This window comes from Pangasianodon hypophthalmus, chromosome 23 (genome assembly GCF_027358585.1).
Source record: "Pangasianodon hypophthalmus isolate fPanHyp1 chromosome 23, fPanHyp1.pri, whole genome shotgun sequence".
Lineage (NCBI taxonomy): Eukaryota > Metazoa > Chordata > Actinopteri > Siluriformes > Pangasiidae > Pangasianodon > Pangasianodon hypophthalmus.
Genome location: NC_069732.1, coordinates 14,815,160 through 14,837,757, shown reverse-complemented (window position 1 = coordinate 14,837,757; position 22,598 = coordinate 14,815,160). Strand labels below are relative to the sequence as shown.

Here is a 22,598-nt window from a genome sequence, read left to right as displayed (position 1 = left end):
CATTTTAATGACTTTCATCCACAATGTTTAAAAAAAAAAAAAAATTATATATATTATAATTATATATATATATATATATATAATTTTTTTTTGTAGTATACTTGTATATTAATACAGCTGGCATGGTGGTGAAGTGGATAGTGTTGCCACCTCTCAGCTCCAGAGTTCTTGGTTTGATCCTGAGCTTGGGTTAGTTTCTGTGCATGTTCCAATCATATTCACATGGGTTTCCTCTGGGTTCTCTGGTTTCCTCCCAAAAACATGCCAGTGGGTGGATTGGCTCAGAAAAATTGCCTGTGTATGCATTGTGCCCTACACTGGCTTCCCATCCAGTATATATTCCTGTCTCACACCCAGTGTTCCCAGCCTAAACTCCACCACAACCCTGTCCAGAATTTAATGAAAGGGACTAACTGAGTGATAACTTCCTGTTTCATGCTGACCACACCCCTTTAGTTGATGTCACATGAATTAAGTCTGGTTATTTTCATCAGGCACTTCCACTGGAAGGGTTTAGCAACATGTTTTTGACGTTTTCTTATCAGGCCGGAAAATAAACACTGCCAAGTTAATCTGGTGTCCCAATATAGGCTACCTGAATTCACCCTTTTTAATAATGGTTTATTTATTAATTCCCAATATTTTGTCGTCTTGTGCCTTATCACCCAGGCAAAGCTTTGGGTATGAAGTTTTATTTCACGTGTGTTTGCACAGATACCAGCTAAATCATAGTTAAGTCCAGAGAGTAAGTATGGCCGTCGGGCGACAGTGGAGCTGGCCCTAGTCTCTGGGGGATTTCCGTTGTGTGCGTGTGTGTGTGTGTGGTTTCCGCCTCGGGCTCACCGCACCACTTCGGCCCAGTAAACAGAAGGAGTAACCCCTTGGGGAAAAATGGGGATTATCTGCGGGTTTGGACACCAAAATCATATAGTTTGCACTTATCATCATTTGTCTGAAAATGTATAGCCATTTCATGTAGCTTATAATTAGCAAATGTATTGCTGTATTTGCTTTATCTTTGGCTGAATGCTGCACAAGTAGCCTAAAGAATGAAGCTGATAGCTCCAGGAGAGAGTCTTGTATTGTTTAGGTAAGCATGACTGTGATTTTTGGGCTAATTAATGATCTGTGTGTGACTGTGTGAGACTAAGTATTTGGATTAACATCCAACTTTCACTCGTTTGGACATCTCTAGATGTCTGTAGGCTGGAGGCTCAGGTTCTTGTGTGGGAGAGGGCATGTAGCACTCACTATGCTGTTTGTCCTCACATGCCACAGGTCTCGAGGAAAAGTGAGGATGATCCCAGCTGGGTGCGACAAAAAGAAGCAGAACACATGCACACAGAGGTGGAAAAATATACAAAGGATTCAACAAGGTTTACTGCGAAAACATTCCTGTCGGCAAGGCGCAATGTAGCGGTGACACCTAGGAGTCTGTCACACTGATTGTGCTATTGTATTAAGGTAGAGTGAATGCAGGTATATTGGAACAGTTTAACTTGGTAGCATTTATTTTCTGGCCTGATCAAAACTTGTGATTAAGCCCTTTCTGTGGAACTGCTTGATAGAAATAACATGCTTTACTTCATGTGATATAATATAAGCGATCATAGAGGAACAGGAAGTTGACCCCAAAAAATCCTGGAGTAGGAATATGCTTTGGCTATTTTTCCCCCCATAAGGTTATAAAATTGTCATAGCTAATATATTCCACATATTTATGATTGCACATACAGGCTACATAAGCACTGAGTTACTTCAGCTCATGTACGCTCACTTTCACTCACTTTAGTAATTGCTTTATCCTGGACAGGGTTGTAATGGACCCAGAATGCATCCCGGGAACACTGACAATTAAGTACAGATTAGAAAATATGACAGCCCACTATCCCTAGCATATGAGTGAGACAGGAATCCACCCTTGTGATGCAGGGCACCATGTACACACTCATTACACCTAGGAGCAATTTATCTTATCTACCTACTGGCATTTTTTGGGAGGTGGGAAGAAACCAGAGAACCAGGAGGAAACTCATACAGACACAGGGAGAACATGCACCGATATTCAGCATTGACTGTAATCTGAGGTCAAGGACCATGGAGCTGTGAGGCCGGAAACACTGCACCACTGTGCTGCCCGAAGAACATACACATGTTTATAATTTAATAATGTACAAGATGTCTCAAATTACCCAAAATCACTCAGGTTAATGAAGGCAATCTTAAAATACAATAAGTGGAAAGAGGAAGGGATATAATGGACGCATGAATGGATGTATGAAACACACCTTACAACTATAGTTAAATTATACACTGATTGATTTGCATTAAATGGCATTTTTATGAAATATTTTAAGAAGCAGTGTAAGTTTGGAAATATAGAATGTTACTTAGACCTGCTATGCAAAGATTTTGACTTAGTGTTTTGTGTTCATATAATTTTAGATTTTTAGAGATTAATGTTGTTGATTTTTTTTTTTTACCTTTCATTGGTAGTTTTCATCTGCAATATTTTACTTAATCTGTTCATATTGAATTTTAGAAAAGATCGATTACTAATTTGAAAAATACTGAAGTTTTTTAAACGCTATAATTGTTGTTATTGCTGTAAGTAATTAATCATAGAATGTTACTCAGGCCAACATCTAAATATGTCAATTTTGCTTAGTCTATTGAGTTACTATATTCTACAATACTAGAATATGGTGATGATGAATTTGGAGAAACATTTTCAAGGCCTTTTATTGAAATTTGATTTACTGATGCCATGAATACATATGCTAAAAATAAATAAGGAGTGAGGATGAAATAAAAGGCCTAAACCAATGAAAGCCTGTGTCCCAAATTACCACACATGTCATTAAAAATGGCTTAAGGCTAAGGCGTTCTCTGGGATTCCTCCAACATAGCCTACACCCTCAGAAAAAAAGGATACTAAACTGCTGGGGTTGTACTGTACCCCTTAAGTGTACACTTTTTGTACATTTAGTGTGTATCTTTCACCTAAAAAGGTGCATGTAGTGTACCTTTAAAGCTTTATTTTAAAAACTAGTTCCAGGCCATTTAAAAGATTATTATTCATGTTCTTTATTTTTAAAAGTATGCTCTATCCATGTCTCCAGGTGAAACATCCCAGCGACAAGGAAAGATACAATTAGACCTATTATTTTTTTCCGGAGAGTGTATGCATCAAAATGGCATGGTCTTAATTTTGTTGCAATATATTTTTTAAATAAAAAAAAGAACTAAGTAAAAGACTCAAATCAAATGGCCGTATTAATTATATTGGTTCACTCACACACACTTATTATGGAGTATCAAACCTCCACTTGATCTTGCTGGCTAAATAGCCTTGCAATTGGTGAAGGGTGTCATAGATGAAGAGGGTGGTTCATTCAACATGATCACAGTGGAACAAAAATTGTCTAGGAGAATAAAATTAAAAGTAAAATAATAAATAATAATAAAAATAAAAGTCCAAGGTGGTGAGCCCAGTGCATTAACCTGTCAGAAGGTTCAAATTTCTACTGGTGACGCTGCAAATGGGAGCTACGCATATCTTCTATAACCCAACATTTGCACACACTTGTGCTGAAATGTTAATCCTGCAAAGTCAAACATTTTTAATAAAACTTTTAAGTAATAGCTAGCTTGCTAAATTCTAGGTAGCTATAGCTATGCAGCAACAAACTGACATGGAATTCAGGAGTTGCTGACACTCTTCTCCACGCCAAACCTCACACCAAACCTATTCAGTAAAACAGGTTAATATTGAAAATAGATAATAAATAGGCAAAGTGATAATGCCTTTGCATATGCCATAATGCAAGGATAAATGCCATTTTCCTCATCTAAGGTAATTTATATATATATATATATATATATATATATATATATATATATATATATATATATATATACATATATATATATATATATATATATATATATATATATATATATATATATATGTAGAGAGAGAGAGAGAGATCACTTTATTAATCCCAGAGTAATTAACTGTTCAATGCAAGAATAAGTACTCAGAAATAATAAACATATTCAGTAAAAAATGATAAAAAATATAGTATAGGATATACAGTGAATATAGCCTCATATACAAAAGTCCTCTGAGTTGTAACAAAATAATGCAGTCAGTGTGATATTAAGAACACACGCTCAACATAGCTGTTCTTTACTCAGTCCTACCGCTGCTTTACTTCTCGGCAGCAGTTAAATGATCTGTAACATTACTATCCCTTATTTGGTAATGCCTGAATTTAGACAAAAGTTATTTTTCTATGTCATCTTTCAAAAAAGTTGACGTTAGACTGTGACATGACCATGAACCAAGGGCATGTGCACTCATCATTTGCACATCATCATCATCTTTATTATTTTCATAGTATGTTTTTTTTCTGAATGCACCAGGAATCTGATAAAGTATACAACATATTAGCAACATCTTAGCCTAAATATGTTCATTTATTGTGCAATTGTAAGAGTTAGAAGTGAAGTGTGTGACCAAATTACATGCAATCTACTTTTAGAAAAAAAAAAAAAAAGACAGGATCATTATGATTAGCGATACCATTTGAATCCTGTAGAACGACCAGAGGTGATGCTGCTCAGGTGTTGTACAAGCCTAAATAGACCAATAAGTCTGTGTGGGCCCTCCAGGACAGGATTAGCTGTCGCTTTTTTCAGCCAACTGACACAGTAAAGTCCCCAACAGGGGGCAGCACTGAGAATAGCCTGTCTAGCCCCATGTTTATCTATGGGTCTAGCAGCCCTTTCTCAACACTGGGGGGTAACATTATTCATATCCCTCATCAAATGTGCGTCAATGTGCAGGAACAGGCCACCAAGTAGAAACACATCTGGGTCGTAAGATTAAAAAGGCTTGCTCTCTCTCTCTCTCTCTCTCTCTCTCTCTCTCACACACACACACACACACACCATCTCCCTCTATCCCTATATCGCTCTGTCTCTGTCCCTACCTCTCTCTACCTATCCCTCTCTCTATATCCCTCTTTCTCTCTCCACCCTTCCCTCTGCCTGATGCAGTGTGACAGTGCACTAGCCTCTAGCACTCTGTTGGCGCGGAAACAATCAGCTTTGACAGAAAGGGGGTGGTGGGGGAATGGAGGGATGTATGCAGCCCTGGGGCCAGTGTATGATGAAGTGGATGGGGAGATCTGTCTACAGAGAGAGCGAGATAACACAACAGGCCACATCCAGCCTATTTTGTTTGGATTTTGGTTTCAAACCTGTAATAAATATAGGTTACTTATGGAACCACTTTCTGATAAAATAGACTCTTTGTTGCCATGTGACTGACTGAACAAGTCACAACTAGGGATGGACTCGTTCCATTTTTACATTTTTTTAAATATAATATTGATATCAGTGCTCTGAATACTCTCCTCTCTTTCTTCTGCTGAGAAGTTATACAAACCATCATAGGTTTTAAGCTTAGTCGTGTCGTATGTTCAGTGAAAGATCTGTGTCGAGTCAGTGAATAACACACACATATTCACTGCATAAAAACACAGACAGGTGACAAATGAAGAAAAAACAAAATAAATTGGCAGATGTTGGCCACCACAAGCTGCCAAAACAGTCTCAGTGCATCTTGGCATCGATTCTACAAATCTCGGAATGAGCACCGTTCTTCCATAAGACATTACGATATTTTTTTTGTCATGATCATGGAGAGTGTAATATGTCTAATATGTTGGGTCAAAATCTCCCAGAGGTGTTTAATTGTTTTAAGATCTGGTAACTGGGAAATCCATTGCATATGATTTATATAATTTCCATACTCATCACTAATACTCATTCAGCGATTCACTCTCATGCCCTGTGGATGGGGCAGGGTCATCCTAGAAGAGACCACTCCCATCAGAATAGAAATGTTTGATAGGATAAAGGCAGTCAGAGTAACTCTGCAGTGGTTTGCAACAGGGAGTGGTGCAGGGTTTCTTTCTCACAGCTACAGAATCCCTCGTTCACGCCTGTGCTTGGGTTACTTTGGTGATGTTTCGTATGTTCTCTCCATCTATGTGTGGCTTCCTTACATCTACCATACCACAAAACATACCTGTAGGTGAATTGGTGACTCTAAATTGCACTTTAGTGAATGCATGTATCCTGTGATTGACTGAAGTCCCAACTAGTGTGTATTCCCACCTTGCACTCTGTATTCCCAGGATCGGCTCTGGATCCACCACAGCCCTAACCTGCATAAAGCATTACTGAAGATGAATGAATAATTGACTGATTTGCAGGAATCCCTCCCTCTAAGGGGGCAAGTGGATCCAAACCATGACAGGAAAATTCCCTGTCCCCATATCGGTATCGATCTCTGCACTGGTCTCTATACCGATATTCAATATCAGATTGGTGCATCCTTAGTGTACTGAAGAACAGTACAGGATCTACATATACAGTGCTTATCCAGAATATAAACAATGGACATAAATACAAAACCTGATATAAAACAAATATAAGAAATAATACATAAGCCATCACTGGCCGTATGCAGCAGCCTACACTTGAGCACTAAATTGCCTATATAATGAGTATAGTTTATCATTTATTATACATTATGAGTGTAATGTAAATGTAAATAAAAACATAGAACAATTCAGTGGTTTCTGAATCATTGCAATTTGTTATTTACGACAAAGAGCATATCTTCACACATTTTATAACAGCATGCTATTGTGGATACTCTCTTAAAGAGGGTGGTTTTCTAGGTTTTATTTTGTATAGTTAAGGATTCTTAGCCTCCTTGAATAACCTCAGGACTGCAATTGCTACAAAAACAATTTTGCACTCATGCAAATCTTTGAACAGTTAATAACTTTAATAATTCAATACAATACACTTTAAGTTAAAACTATAACAAATTCAGAAATGACTCTGATGCTCATACTCATAAGCTCATAAGTTCCTGGTAGCACTTTTTGACGCTATAGTATTCAGTTATAGATGAGAAATTATTTATAATCACACTATCCGGTGTCATCCAGATGAGGAGGAGTCAGGTTCCTCTCAAGGTTTCTTCCTCATGTCGTCTCAGGAAGTTTTTCCTCGCCACCATCGCCTCTGGTTTACTCATTAGGGATAAATTTCGAAATTTTAAATTTACATATGGAATTTATATATTTCTGTAAAGCTGCTTTGTGACAATGTCCATTGTTAAAAGCACTAGACAAGTAAAATTAAATTGAATTAAAGGGATCTAATCTGAAATCACGGAGAAACAATCTACATAGAACATTTAAGCGTTCCTCGGAGGGACAACAGAAGAACCCGTAATGCTTCCAGGGGTACAGTTTTGTCTAAAAAAAAAAGTTTAAATATTCCATAGATGCAAGTCTGGCTACATTCTTGTCCATGTAGAATATTTTATGACAGGCTACACTGGATTATGAGTTGCTATGAACGGATTATGCCTTCCTGTTTATTCAGAGGTGATATCTAATAGAATAGCTTATGCCCACAAGTCAATATTTTAAGAAGTGTTCAAGAAGCCTAAAAGTGCAATATTATGTGCTATGGTGTAAAGCCTATAAAGCCTTCAGGTGCAGGCTGAGAGCTCAGCTGTGGCTGCAGAGGAGCAGAGCTTTTACATGAATGCGGGTGAAGGAGTAAGGCCTGTCGCTCAGCCTTCCTTCAGCTGCCTCGCCCGCTTTAACCAGCTAATAAATATGAAAACAGCGGGTTTAAACTTTCATTCGTTCACTCCTTGAAAGGATTATCCCCCTCTATGGAGTCCCATGTAAATCTCTAAACCTCATAATGGCCAATGTTGTCCCATAAAAACATGTTGAACAATAGGGGTTGAATGCAGGCTCTTTCACGCATTAAGAGGTTTTTTAAACACAGGATCTCATGGGGGTCTGGCAAGCCCCGCCTCTCGCTTAATCTCTCCGCCGGTGAAGGCGCGCCTCAGAGCGGCAGGTGCGTGTGCCGAGCACCGGGGGTCACAGTGGCGGCTAAACGTGCTCCCAAAGAGAAGGAGGGAACGAAGGAGGGGAAAGCCGCCTATGTCGAATCCGCACAGCTGCTCCAAGGAATTTTTTCAGAGGCTGTCACTTGCATTTAGCTTGCTCTTTTTGTCCGGATGAAGTGGTCTCTCTCTCGCCGCCCTCTGCTACTTAAGGGGGGGGAGAAAGAGCCACTAAACGGCGACAGGCGCGAACAAAAGCGGAAGGCACAAGGCCTCAGCGGCGTGAAATCATCGATTAATCGGCCTGGCTGACACCGGCGCTGTTTCCCTTCAAGAATGCAAATTATTAAATTGCTTGCTTAAACACTTGAGCTCGGACTATTCCCTTGATACTGCCACTTTTGTTCATCTGCAGGCCTAAAGTTTACAAAGATGAACTGCATGGCAGTGGTGACTGTATTAAATACAATGTGTCAACCTCTCTCTCTCACTCTCTGTCTCTGTCTCTCTCTCTCTCTCTCTCTCTCTCACACACACACACACACCCACACACACCTCAAACTCTCACAAGTGCTCACAATGATTAATTGTATTTTTTTAACACCATTTATCAACACCAAGCCACAATCTCCGGATTTGCGTCTCTTTGCAGGCTGCTACAGACACTTGAACTTAACTCATGAATATCATTAATCCAGCCTGTCCCTGCTTTTAATCAGAGCTCAAAACCTGTCTCAGTCCAACAAACTCTACCCTACGGCTATGTGCCCGTAATCTCTCTACTTTTTCCTCTGACTGGTCCCATTGGGACAGGGTAGAAACAGTGCGAAACTGCTGTGTTAGATTGTTTTATGCTGTTTGTTGCCATAAAAGTGGTTCATTTTGCCCGCTTATAGGCCATGTTCCCCATTTCAAAGAGAACCCGAACTAAAATTGACCAATAGATAATAATCTTTCCATTAATCTTTCATTCAAAGCGAATCAGATATTCACGGGATCCAATTATATTTGATATACTTTTACCAGAACAGTTACGGCTATTGTATTTGGCTCAAGGCTGCCAGGGAATGATGATGAGTGCAGAGTGAGTGGGATTTGACCTCACAACACGCTGATGGACAAGAACCAGATGCAACTGTGAACAGCGTGACAGCCGACTAAATAAAGCATACACAGAGAGTTGTATAGATTTTCCTAGCAGATAGCATAGGGAAGCGTTGTTCAAGAGATCTGTGTCACTGTGTGTGTATGTGTGTGTGTGTGTGTGTGTGTATGCATGTGTGTGTCAGTGTGTGTGTCAGTATATTAGCAGTCAGTGCACTGGGGCCCGGAGGCGATTCCTGTGTGTGCTTATGATAAAGGGGAAGAGGGAGGAAGTAAGAGAGTGGTGGGGGTGATAGAGGGGGAAAGTGAGAGCTGGAGAGAGAAAGAGTTAGAAGAGCAGGATGTTGGGGGTGATAGGTAAGGAGAGAGAAAGGGAATGAGAAGTAGAGGAAAGAAACAAGGCTGAAAACCAGCAGAGCTTGAAGCTTCCACGATGCTGTCAAGAACACATCCCCATCGGGCTCTGTGTGTGTGTGTGTGTGTGTGTGCGTGTGTGTGTCACTTTCTTTCTCTTTCATGAAACAAGGGGAAGAGTGCCTTGGCAGGGTAATTAAGAATGGCCTCTAAACACTAAAGTATGGCAGAAACACTCCAGATGAAAGTAAATGATTAAAATAATTACAGGCACTGAGCTGACGAGCTGGAGTGCGGGGTGGCCGCCGGACATTTGTCAGTAATTAGATAATTAATCTGAATGCAAATTATGAGTCCTAACGAAGCAGTCAGGCTAAACCAGTGACAAATGTAGAGAGAGATAGAAAGGCAGGGGGACAGGGAAAAAAATTAAGTGAGTATGACACATCCAGATTTACTTCCACTAGAGTGATAACCTGTGTACAGAAAAACAAACTTGGATCTGCAGAGTGAGGAGATCATTCATAAAGGACATGGATGTTGTGTAGAAAAAAACTGTATTTGCCTATTAATGTACAAACACGTTGCTTCTGCTATAGGAAATTTGTTTTCACCAGTCTCAAAAATACAAAATAATTAATGCTTTGTACACCATTTAAAGCAACAACATGTAACATTAGACTTTGGGGATTTGGTGACCCCTCTGCTCTTATTAACTCAATAAACATTTTGTAAAATATAATCCTTTCTGTTTAATATAATCCATTATATTAAATGTATAGTCATTTAAATTAGGTTAATTAGCTAGTTACATTAATTTTTCAATTCTTAATGTTAGCTAATATCAAATATACCTAAAGTAAAACCACGTACCTAATTTTTATAGGATTTTATAGGATTCATTTAAATAGGAAATGGATTTCATTATGACTGAGATTTACAATTCTTAGTCTTTAGATTGTCTCATAAATAAAACTGTCTTGCTTTAAAGAGAGGAATTATCCACACTATACCATTAAGTGCAATGAAACAGAGAGAGAAAATTAAGTAGGCAGAGTGAAAGGTTTATGGGCAGATCTGTGAAACCTCACTGGTAGAAATGTCTTACTGTAAGCAACTTGCTAAAATATTGTAATGTCTCCCCTGGGCAAATTAATCTGACGGTTAAGTGACAAGTCAAGACCTACTCAACAAAGAGCATTCAACTATTCAAAACACTGTGAACAAAATGTAGTTTGAGGATATAATTATCTGCTAATGTTACTGTATCTTCTCAGTATTACATAAGTGTGAAAATAAAATCCTACAAAAAATGAACTGCTTGTTAACTAAAAGGGTGGTAAACTGAATCAGTCAGAAAGGACGAGGAGAGCAAAAGAAAGTGTCAGAGAACAGTGTCAGAGAACAGTAGCTACTCTAGTAGTAGTTAGGTTTTCAAGAAATAATTAATAAGAAGTTTTAAGAAATGTATTTATGTCTAATTATGGAAATTGCCTGAATGACGCTTTTGTTGTCTTGGATTGTTATATTGTACTGCATATTTGCATTTTATACTGCACCATCTTACTTACTGTCTTTTTTTTTGCATGTAATGCATTCTTTTGCATGTAATGCAAGATCCCATACTGTTGTATGTTGCACCATATGGATAGGATGACAATAAAAATGCCTTATTCATGACGTATGAGTCATATGTCAAATCTGGCCTGAGAGCTCTGACTTTGAATTAATATTTTGGGCTTTCCATGATGACTTGCAACACCACTGTCATGTTTTGGTGTATTATTCCATACTATCTCATGTTAGCCCCTTTTACTTGGCTTACTTTTTCAGTTGTGTCCTCTGAATTGCCTTCTGTAGGATAATCAACAGCTAGACTCTAACAGTCTGTATCTTTGCAGGGTAAAAGCATCAGGACAAAGAGCCATCACTAGAGACGACGCTGATCCGATACCAGCAAAAAATCATGCATCGGATATCGGAGAAAACATATTGAGTATCAGATCCTGTAACAAATGATCGGACTGAAACAAAACAGATGAGAACTGGATTTTAAAAATACATTTATTTTTTGAACTGGAAATGTTTACATATAAAGAGACTTGACTGTTTTTTTTTCTTTTGGATTGATTTTATTATACATATAATTTATTATATTTATTGCATTATATACAGGACAATTTGCTAGATGTGAAAGAATGTATCTGTAAAATGCTTCAGTTAAAAAAAAACATTTTATAGGTTAGCAGTTTTTATGGAAAACAATACTAGATGGGATACTCATGATTTCAGTATCAGAAAAGAAAGAGTGGTATTGTGCCATCTGAACTGTTTTTCAGATGTGCAGGAACAGATTTTTAAAAGATTTTGTTCACTTATGAAACTGAATGTATTATAATTTCAACGTACAGTACATAAACACTCCTCCATGGCCATCTGGCAGGACTTGAATCAGTCTCAGATCACGTGATCTGGAAGACTCGGCGGCGTGCCTACCTCACTTCCGGTGACGCCAGAAGAGCGCGCCGATGTGCTGAAGTTTTGCTGTGTAATTTCTTACTGTGTTCATTCAATACCGGCGTCGCTAAACTTTATAGTTTATCTTACTGTTGCAACATGGAATATTTGATTGGTATTCAGGGTCCAGACTTTGTCTTGGTTGCGGCTGATAACGTGGCCGCCAGCAGCATCATCAAAATGAAACACGGTAAAGATTTGACAACTCACGAGCCTTAGCATAGCTTAGCATAGCTTAGCATAGCTTAGCATAGCTTAGCATAGCATAGCATAGCATAGCATAGCTAGCCATCTTAGCTGTGTTGTTAACAGGCGAGCTAGCGGTTAGCATAGCCACGCAGCTCTCCAATTAGCTATTATTCAGTTAGTTAATAGTTTCGGTGTTTATTTATATTAATATTAATATGGTTAGTAGTCCTGTATGCACAACTCAAGTTCACAACTAAATCACAGTTATACAAGCTGCTGCAGTTTCTTGTGCTAGTGCTAGTCAGTGCTAGCGGGTGAGCTAGGCAGTTTTGTGCGCAGACCAGATTTCCTGTAGCGCCCAATTAATCAACCATTACTGATACTAACATATGCTGTAATGTCCAAAATGAATATTTTGGATAAACACACACACATTTATTTTACGGGTTTAATATTGTCTTGTTGCAGTAGATGCTGTGAGCTAGTCTCAGTAGATGAGTAGGCGAAATCCGGTCAGAAAGTGAAAGTGAATTTATTTTCACTTGTTAATCCTCGTTTAACCCGTTTAACATTATTTATTCATGAATAACGTTACTAATCACGGTATTAAACTTTGGGTAAATACTTTTTATCATGTGATAATGATAAAATTATAAGCTTTATCTATTCTATACTAATGGTTCTATACTATTCATCTATACTATTTATATATAATATTCTATACTAATTATCTGTTCTGTATTATTTATCTATACAATACTATTCTATACTATTCTATACTATTTATCTATTCTATACTAATGGTTCTATACTATTCATCTATACTATTTATATATTCTATACTATTCTATACTATACTATTCTATACTATTCTATACTATTTATCTATTCTATACTAATTCCGCCTAATGGTTTTGGTGTTTTCTCTCGCTCTCTGTGTGTGTGTGTGTGTGTGTGTGTGTGTGTGTGTGTGTGTGAGAGAGAGAGAGAGAGAGAGAGAGAGAGAGAGAGAGAGAGAGGAAGTTAGACCTAACGTGAAATTTGTTTATTTCAGACTATGACAAAATGTTCAAACTGAGTGAGAAAATCCTGTTGCTGTGTGTCGGGGAGGCTGGAGACACGGTACAGTTTGCAGAATACATTCAGAAAAATGTCCAGCTCTACAAAATGAGAAATGGTACGTATTGTTGTGTTCGCACATGCTTCCATAAACAACTGTGTGTTATTGTTTCTCATGGTTTCCATGTAATAAAATGTTAGCTGAATAACCGCCAAGGGCTGTGAGAATCACCTGGATAGCTCGCCGTCACGCATGCACGTATGCCGAGACCTTACACAAAGTTATAAAGTGATGGAATAACACAGTATTTGATATAAATACCATTGTGAGATGGATGTCGTTGCCTGGCCCATTTTCATGGTCAGTGCTGACTCTGAATGACAGGGAATCCTAGCGATTATCTCAGTTACATACATTAGATGTCTTATAGTATGTGGACACCTGACCGTCACACCCATATGTGGTTCTTTTCCAAACTGTTACCACAAAGTTGGAAGTACAGAATTGTATAGAATGTATTTGTATGCTGTAGCATTACAGTTTCCCTTCACTGGAACTAAGAGGCCCAAACCTGTTCCAGCATGTCTCTGTGCACAAAGCGAGCTCCATGAAGACATGGTGTGAGAAGGTTGGACTGGAAGAACTTGAGTGTCCTGCACAGAGCCCTGACCTCAACCCCACTGAACACCTTTGGGATGAACTGGAACGCCAACTTTGCGTTTTTGTTGAACATCAGTGCCCAACTTCTTGTGCTCTTGTGGCTGAATGAACACAAATCTTCACAGCCACAATCCAAATTCTAGTGTAAAGCCTTCCTAGAAGAGTGGAGGCTGTTATAAAAGCAAAAGGTGGACTAAATCCATATTAACCCCCATTGTTTTGGAATGGGATGTCCAATGATCAGGGGTCCACATACCTTTTGGCTGTATATGGTTTGAGAGCTTCTTGTGTCTTCCATCAGTGTCAGGTGAACAGTTGAGCTCATGATCAAATTGATGCCATTTGGTCCAAGTAGCACCATTGGGTGCGTACAGGGCGTAAGGAACATTCAGCAGGTTCTCCTTCAAGGAGTGGCATAAAAATGATCAATTGTTTAGTAAAAGTAGGTGATATGACTTTGGGCAGAAACTCTGGGTCACACTGGAGTCATCCAGCCACCGTTGCATGCAAGGCTTCTGCTTTTTACTGAAGTGATTGCTAGTAATGAGGTAGTTTTTAGAGAGACCCAGAAAGAGGGGATAGCGGAGGAAACCTGTATTCAGCCCTAGTGTGTTTGTAGCGATCTGGCTGACATAGTAGGCAAGTTATGAGCAGTGGACCAATATGCTAGCAGCACTTAGCCACAGTCCTGTTGGTTGGCTTGATGTCAAAGCAGCGGTAAGCTAGAGCGGAGGCCCCTCGGACATGTATTGGTCCAGAACGTAGCAAGCTCAAGTGTGGCCAGTGGCAGTATATTGAAGGAGATCAACCAACTTTACAAGCTCACTGGTGGAGTGCGCCGCACAGCTAGCGACACACATTAACAACCCCACAGGCAGCCAGACTGAGAGGTGAGTGCCGCGCTGAACAACAGAACAGTTTGTCACTAATTCATGGATAGTGTAGGAGTGGTGGATAACATGCTAATGAGGAAGTTTAAGCTAGTTGAATGGTGTTCCAGTTGGCTTTATAAGATATGAAATACACTCACCATTGCCATGAAGAGATGAACTTTGGAGGACAGATTACCTGCAAGTGTTATGCAAGTACACACAAGGTTTGACGGTGTACGAATCGAGAAGAGGAAAGGGAACAATGACCATATTACAGCATGCAAACATGCATTGTGATTCTCACTGCCCCGGCGGTTAGGAGCGGTGAAATAGAACCGCAGTTTTGAATGATAGTGTAAACTTATCATCTTTGATGTGGTTTCACGGGATAAGTATCACCGTCTATTGACTTCAACAATTTGTTAACTTCTTCAGAAGTAAAAAATTTCCTGAGAACTTGTGTTAAGTGTTAAATCATTGTGTCATTATTTGATGGCTATACAGATGTTTTTGTCAGTTTTGTCCTCTGTATACAGGTATACTCATGTGTTGAAACCAGCCTGTGTTTCTTTTAGGGTATGAGCTCAGTCCAGCGGCTGCTGCGAACTTCACCAGGAAGAACCTAGCAGATTATCTGCGCAGTAGGGTGTGTACATAAGTTTCTGTGTTGTTTTGTTTCTACCACGTATACCTATACTGAGTAAAGACAGAACTCGAAACTCACTTATAAATTATAATTCTGTTAACAACATTTATAATATGCAACAGTATAACACAAAAGCGACAATTGTCGTACCTTATTAAGAATAAGGCCATGTTTGCACCTGCATTAACATGTGGTTGGTTTTGGTGGTTGGATCACCTTTGGATTTCACTTGACCTCATGAAAAGCCAGGTGTCATACACCCAGCATGCACTGTGATTATATCGAAGTTCGTGGAACCACAGGTAATTGTCCCAGACAGGTGCCACACAACGTGCTCTCTTATTAAGGATAATGAAAGTAAGAGAGAAGTCAGCTGTCACTCAAAAAGAGTTGCAGGATGACCTGAAAGCAGCAGGAACAACAGTTACACAGAGAACAATTAACGGTCATCTCCCCACAAAACTCCTCTGCTGAAAAGGAAGTACAGAGATGTGCATCTAAAAACATTTACCCAAATCAGAACTCTTTTGCAACAATATACTCTGGTTAGACGAAACAAAAATAGAACTCTTGGCAAAAATTCATCATGTTTAGAGAAAGAAGGGTTGTGCATACGAACCGTAAGAACACCATCATACTCACAGTGAAGTCCTGAGGTGAGAGGATCATGATATGGGGCTGAGTTAGAGGAGAGTTTAATTACCGTTAGAGTTAGAGGAGAATTTAATCTCCTCAGCTAAGAAACTGAATCTGGGAAGAATATGAACGTTTCAACAAAACAACCCCAAACATACAGCCATAATAATTTAGGAAGGCCTTGCATAACACATCTTATATCCTAACACATCTTCGCTTATGCTTTTGAATACATACATTTTTTTTTGTTCATACAAAGTCAAAAAAGGTGTGTAAAGTATATTGAGTAACAAAAACAAAAGTGTGTGAATACTTATTTCTCCTCACTGTATGCTATGAGGCAGCAATTAGGTTGTATTAACAATTATTAATTAGGTTATAATAATAATAATAATTATTATTATTATTATTGTAATGCAGAACCTCTGTTGTTGCTGTTGTAGGGCTAAACACCGTTCTGTTTGACATCACATTAGTGCCTTTTTTTTTTAAAAAAATAATGTTTTTAAGTTTCTTCTGTATTTGGTATGTTATTCTTCCAGTGCAGTTGAAACTTGTATCAAATGTCACAGCTGACTGTAAAAACCATAAGAAATTCTTATAGGTGTAGTTTTTTTAGGTTCACTGGCAGTCACTCTAAAATGACTTCATTGTCGAAATGCATCCAATCGAATTAAAAGATTCTAAAGTTTACAATGTCCCCGCTCTGAAGGCGTGATTGTATTTTGCTTTCCTGCCCCCAGACCGGTGCTCAGTTGTTCACACTAAACAAATCTGGAAATCGAATTCATGCTGGGTTGGCACGCTGCGTTGTGCACCACTCGCTGTGCCTGAATGAAGGCCGTGTTGATGGTGATAGAAGACAGATGTCAATATGTTGCATGTCTACATTGTGAATATGAGGTGTGATCCAAGTGTCTGAATGTGAGCACCTGTGTGTGCTCTGCAGCAAGATCCTCCCCATCTCAGATGGTCCCTTCCTGTGTGTGTGTGTGTCTGTGTGAGAGAGTCTGTGTGAGAGTGTGTGTCTGTGTGAGAGTGTGTGTCTGTGTGAGAGTGTGTGTCTGTGTGAGAGTGTGTGTCTGTGTGAGAGTGTGTGTGTGTGTCTGTGTCTGTGTGAGTGTGTGTCTGTGTCTGTGTGAGTGTGTGTGTGTGTCTGTGTGTGTCTGTGTGAGTGTGTGTGAGTGTGTGTGTGTGTCTGTGTGAGTGTGTGTGTGTGTCTGTGTGAGTGTGTGTGTGTGTCTGTGTGAGTGTGTGTGTGTGTCTGTGTGAGAGTGTGTGTGTCTGTGTGAGAGTGTGTGTGTGTCTGTGTGAGAGTGTGTGTGTCTGTGTGAGAGTGTGTGTGTCTGTGTGCGTGTGAGAGAGAGCGAGTGTGTGTGTGAGAGCGTATCTGCGTCTGGGTGTGACACTGTGTGTGTGTCTCTATTTACGTTTGTGTGTTTGTGCATGTGTGTGCACGCGTATTTGGTGTGTGTTTTTTTGCATATGTGTATTTGTATGCATGAGTGTGTGCACACGTGTGTGTGTGTATTTGTGTGTGTGTGTGTGTGTGTGTGTGTGTGTGTGTGTGCGTGCGTGCGTGCGCGCTCATTCACCCATCTGTGTAAAAGGCCTGTCTACACCTCAGCACTGTTGTCTGCTAGTTTTTGTGTTAATTTGTTAGGAAGAGTAGCTGCTGCTTGTCACAATAGCAGAAGGGAGAAAATAATTACAAAAAACAATTAGAGCATTTGTTGCAGGAGGGGCTGCAGAGGGAGAGCGAGCCCTGGGGGAAGGAGGAGGCCTCGGGGGCGTCGGGCCTCGTTCCCAAATCAACATGCTTCAGCTGCAGCAAATCTAGTGCATGGTTAAAGAAAGGCCTTCACTGGCTGCCTACCAGACTTTCCTCATAGGATTAGTTTTAGCAGTGTGGTCTCTAGGGTTGGGTGTGGTTAGGCAATAAGCATAGTGAAAAACAATTATAATTATCTTTATTCCTAATGCACACATCTTAAAGCCTTCTTGTCCTTGCTGTGTTTTTTTTTATTTCAGTGAATTAGGATTTGGTCTCTGAGTTTGTTTTTTTTTCTAATTTGATCCTGAATTGCTTATCGGACATATTTCCATATTTAAAACCATGATAAGAACAATGAGTGCTCTTCTACATATGTACCAGTTTTGTCCTGAAATGACGTCCGATTGATTATTGAACATTCACATACTTCTCCATCACCTGACATCAGTGTGGAGGTTTGAAAAGAAAGCGTTTTGAGATAGATGTAATGCAGACACTCTTGACCTTGGTGGCTGCAATCCTGTTGTGTCTAAGTGACTGCAGATGTACGGACCAGGCTTTAGGAAAAAAACAAAAAAAAACAGGGCCTGCAGGGAACTACTGGAGTCTACCTGCTCCCTCAGACACAGCTATAGCAAGAGAGAAAGCAAAAAGAGTGGTGTGGTGTTGGGTCACATGGGTGACCCAGAGTTACCTCTTGTAATTGTTCCATCTATATATGTGTATACGTTTGAAAGAATATTCCAGTGTTTTTTTTGTTACAAACTAATCTCTATCTATAGGCTCACATGCTTATGGATGTGATTACCATGGACAGCACGTTTCCCTAGGATAGTTGTTGAACTCAATCAATAAGAGGTTAAAATATGTGGCTACATAATTTAAATTTAAAATATAATCATAACACTGTGACAAAAAAAGCTTTTAGAGCGAGTCTGGCAGAATGTCGTACCAAAACTGTTCTTATATAGTTTGGATTCCCCCGTTTTCTCCCTTATTTGGTCATTTGCCATGCGCCAATCGAGAGCGTTATATAGTTTTATCTAACTTTAAAAAACATCAGAGCAGTTCAAGAGCACTAGAGTTCAAGATAGTTAAGCTTTTTGCAAGGATTTGTGGTAATCACATGTGATCAGATGTGTAGATTGGTAACACATATCTGAAAAAGCAGTCCCAATGCTGAAAAGAGGAAATTTATGGATTGGGAATATAATTCTCGAATATTATTAACTAAGAAAGTTAGCAAAATGTTGAATGTTTATTGGCAGAATTCAACAGCTGCCCTAAGATATTTATTATAAATGAGTTTCGAGTATACAGATTTTCAGAAATGGTTGTTTGTTTGCTTAAGAAACAATAGCCAACTGTAAGCCTTTCAAATCTACACACAGAACGGCTTGGCATCTTTTGACTTCCAGAAATATTGCTGTGTCCCTAGACACAAATAATTACTGGCACCGTGTTTCATGTTGTTCTTTGGCTCGGCCACAGTTGAACTTGAGAAAAGACGCCAGGGCAGAGAAAGAGAAGGTTGCCTTGGGCAGTCTGTCAGAGTGTGGAGGAACGCTGGAACATGCACACAGGAAAAGGGAGGTGGAAGTGAAACATCTCTATCTTGACTGTCCCCAAGCCATTTTGCTCCAGTATCCATAGCATGATGTATAGCCTCGAGTGTTGTTGGGCATTTGTATGTTCAGGCGCTAATATTTAATGGTCTGTTCTCTTGGGTGAGGTGAGAGAATTGCTGTTGTGTTAGGAACTCAGGTGGGGTATGTATGAAACAGGTGTTGAGTTAAGAGGGAATGGATGGAGATAGCACTCCTGGGAGCTCCGTAGTTCCCCTGCCTGGTCTCTCCAACAACCTGGGCTCTAAACCCTCTGTCTACAGGGATACTCGCATGGAGCACAGCCAAGTTTCTCTAACACTTACACTCCCAAACACGCCCTCGAGAGTGTCAAAGCCAAGGCCCAAATCAGACTGCAGGCTTTAAGATGATATGATATGTACCTCTAGCAGCTGAACTCCATTGTACACATTGTAGCCTTGATGGCAGAAAGCCAGATTCTGACTTTTCCTGCATTATGATGAAGTGGGAAACAGGTGAGTTGCTAATCTATTTGGACACTGGCAGGTTATTTCTTAAAAATGCAGCTTGGAGCAGTGGGAAAGGGGAAGTGTAAAGTAGGTGTAAAGGCACAGAGTTAGGAGATGGCAACGCAAGTAAGAGGGAAAGAGACTAAAGGAAGTTTTAATGAGATCTGGCGTGGCTCCAGGGCATCGGGGCGAGGGTGGGAGACTTGGAGAGGGGAGAAGGGAGAGGAGAAAGGAAAGGTGGGGAGGCGCTCCAAGCAGCGGGGGTGCTGTCATCCAGCAGATGTCACACTGCCGGTGACACCAACGACCCCCCAGACCGCTTAACACCAACTCCCCCCCCAACCCCACCTTGCTTTCTTTCCCATTTCGGCTTTTTCACACCCTCCCCTCTCTCTCTGACACTGGTTTTGATGTTGATAATTCTACTTCAGTCCTTCGTTTTTGTTGATTGAGTTTAGGACTGAACTTGTTAATTAAAAACAGTGTTTTAAGATTGTAGTGAGAAGCTAACTTTAACAGTGATCTAAAGCACCTCATATGCTTTAATGAGAAAGTCTGTATATGTTTGTCTCTCTTTCTTGATGGTAAATTGCTGTTTAACTGATGAGCTCTCTCTCTCTCTGACTTGCTGTTCCCTGTAGACTCCGTACCACGTGAACCTGCTTTTGGCTGGTTATGATGAGACAGACGGGCCTGCACTGTACTATATGGACTACCTGTCGTCGCTGGCTAAAGCCCCCTTCGCCGCACACGGCTACGGAGCTTTCCTCACTCTGTCCATCATGGACAGATACTACAGGCCAGGTGAAACTCCTCTGTTGCTCCTCTCACTCTATGTAGGTGTTTCCCTGCTGTTACTGCACATCCAAAAATATGAACTGGCCCAAACAAGAACCGAGTAAAAGTGCATCATATTTTTTGGTGCACAAGAGCACTCATACAACATGGAAGAAGTGTTTGAATTGAAGTTTTTTTTTTTTTTTTTTTTTTTTTTTAAAGCTGTTTAGTTAACCAGCTTAAATCAGCTACATGGCTACATTATACTTATAAATTAGTGACAATAACGCTCGTTGAACACGTGATTTTAAAAAGTTGTCTATAAAGTAGAATAACAAAGGCAAAAATCTTCATGGTGATGAAATTCAAATAATTTTATTGATTAATTATTATGAATGGTATCCTTATAGACAACCTTTGTGTTTCTATGATCAGAAACGAATGTAGAATCTATGCTCGTTTGTGCCATAAAACATTGGCTCAGTTTTGAAAAATTACATATTTGTTGAGGTTGAGAAATAAAATGACACAATATTATTTTCGACAACTCCGACATTACCTACATTACAAACTACTGTGTTGTTCCATAAAGTATGATTTAGTGTACATACAAAATGAGCAACAAACAGTGCTCTCAGTGTCATTAGTACCAGTTTTGACCAGGTACCAAAACTTATACAACTTGTTCCTTTGGTACTAGACCACTGGTCAACAGAATAAGTGTAGTTCCTATTTTTTTGCCGACAAAAGTTCCAGCACTTTGTGCAGTGGAAACAGACTTTCGGTCCTTTTCCAGGTTCCCCTTTCTGCTGTTGTTTTTACACATTATTTGGGAACTAAACATCTCCGATTCTGTGTGTGCAGATCTGACACGTGAAGAGGCACTAGACCTTCTGAAGAAGTGTATAGAAGAGGTAAACTCTCATCACTCTCACTTTCCCCTCTGCCACTTTTCATTTCCACCATCGTTCTTATCAGCGTTCTCTTGTATCTGTATTTCTGATGGTGTGAATGGCAGCTCTAGCTAATGAAGTGAAATTGAGTTCTGTAGAACGTTTAAATCATTTAAGCCATTTTTCAGTGTTAATTGCCTTTTCCCCTCCCCATGCACTAATGTGTGATATTTTTTTTTAATTTATTTTTTTTTAATTCTGCCTCTATTTCATAGCTCAGCAAGCGCTTCATCCTGAACTTGCCCTCCTTCACCGTTCGTTTGATCGACAAGGATGGCATTCACGACATGGAGAAGCTTCTTGTGGGGGCAAAGTGACTGTCTGCTGTGGCATCTTCACACCATCACTCTTTTGTACTGCATATCTGATCCTTTATGTTCAAATAAAACTTTAGCCCTGTTAAGTACATTGTGTTTTGAGGTTTTTTTTTTGTTTGTTTTTTTTTTCCCCCATTAAAAGCAGTATTTCTATTTTTACCTGCACGTTGTCACAATTAACAGGAAGTTAAAAAAAAAAATCATCATTAGCACTTATAACCTTTTGCCACGTGTCAAACAGGGAGGTTTAATAAAGTTTATTAATAGAAGAAGAAGGAAAATTGTGAAATAAGTAATGGAAAATTGTAGAAATGACACAGTTGGACTCTCAGCTTAAGGGGTAGGGTTAGGAGTTATATATATATTTTTTTTCCTAATTTTTACTCGATTGTAATACAGGATGATGCATTTAATGAATATCTTTATTTCCACTTAGGCTATCAGTTATTTTCTAAATTCAGTTGTTGCAAACAATGTGAACAGATTCTTTAGCTAAGTTTCTAACTCCCGGGAATGATTCTGTGTATACGTGCAGGGCAGTGTGTACCCAAGAAAGTTTCAGACCACTCCAGTTTTGAAATCCCTGATTTTAGCCAACAGCCTTTCTGTCTGTTTGCTTCGATTCTGTTACCTTACGCAACAGCTTGGATTCAGGTACTGCATCTCAAAGAGTTGAAATGGAACTGG

The 22,598-nt window shown here is 39.5% G+C and overlaps 1 protein-coding gene across 1 annotated transcript; it reads left to right on the top strand.

Annotated features, from left to right (window-relative positions):
• The first annotated feature begins 11,904 nt into the window (after window positions 1-11,904).
• On the top strand, window positions 11,905-22,000 carry psmb2 (proteasome 20S subunit beta 2). The gene is made up of 6 exons (XM_026929419.3): window positions 11,905-12,122; window positions 13,176-13,298; window positions 15,289-15,359; window positions 20,506-20,668; window positions 21,506-21,555; window positions 21,810-22,000. Exons 1-6 carry the CDS (start codon window positions 12,032-12,034, stop codon window positions 21,909-21,911), a joined length of 600 nt encoding a protein of 199 aa, XP_026785220.1. The 5' UTR covers window positions 11,905-12,031; the 3' UTR covers window positions 21,912-22,000.
• Window positions 22,001-22,598: the final 598 nt, after the last annotated feature.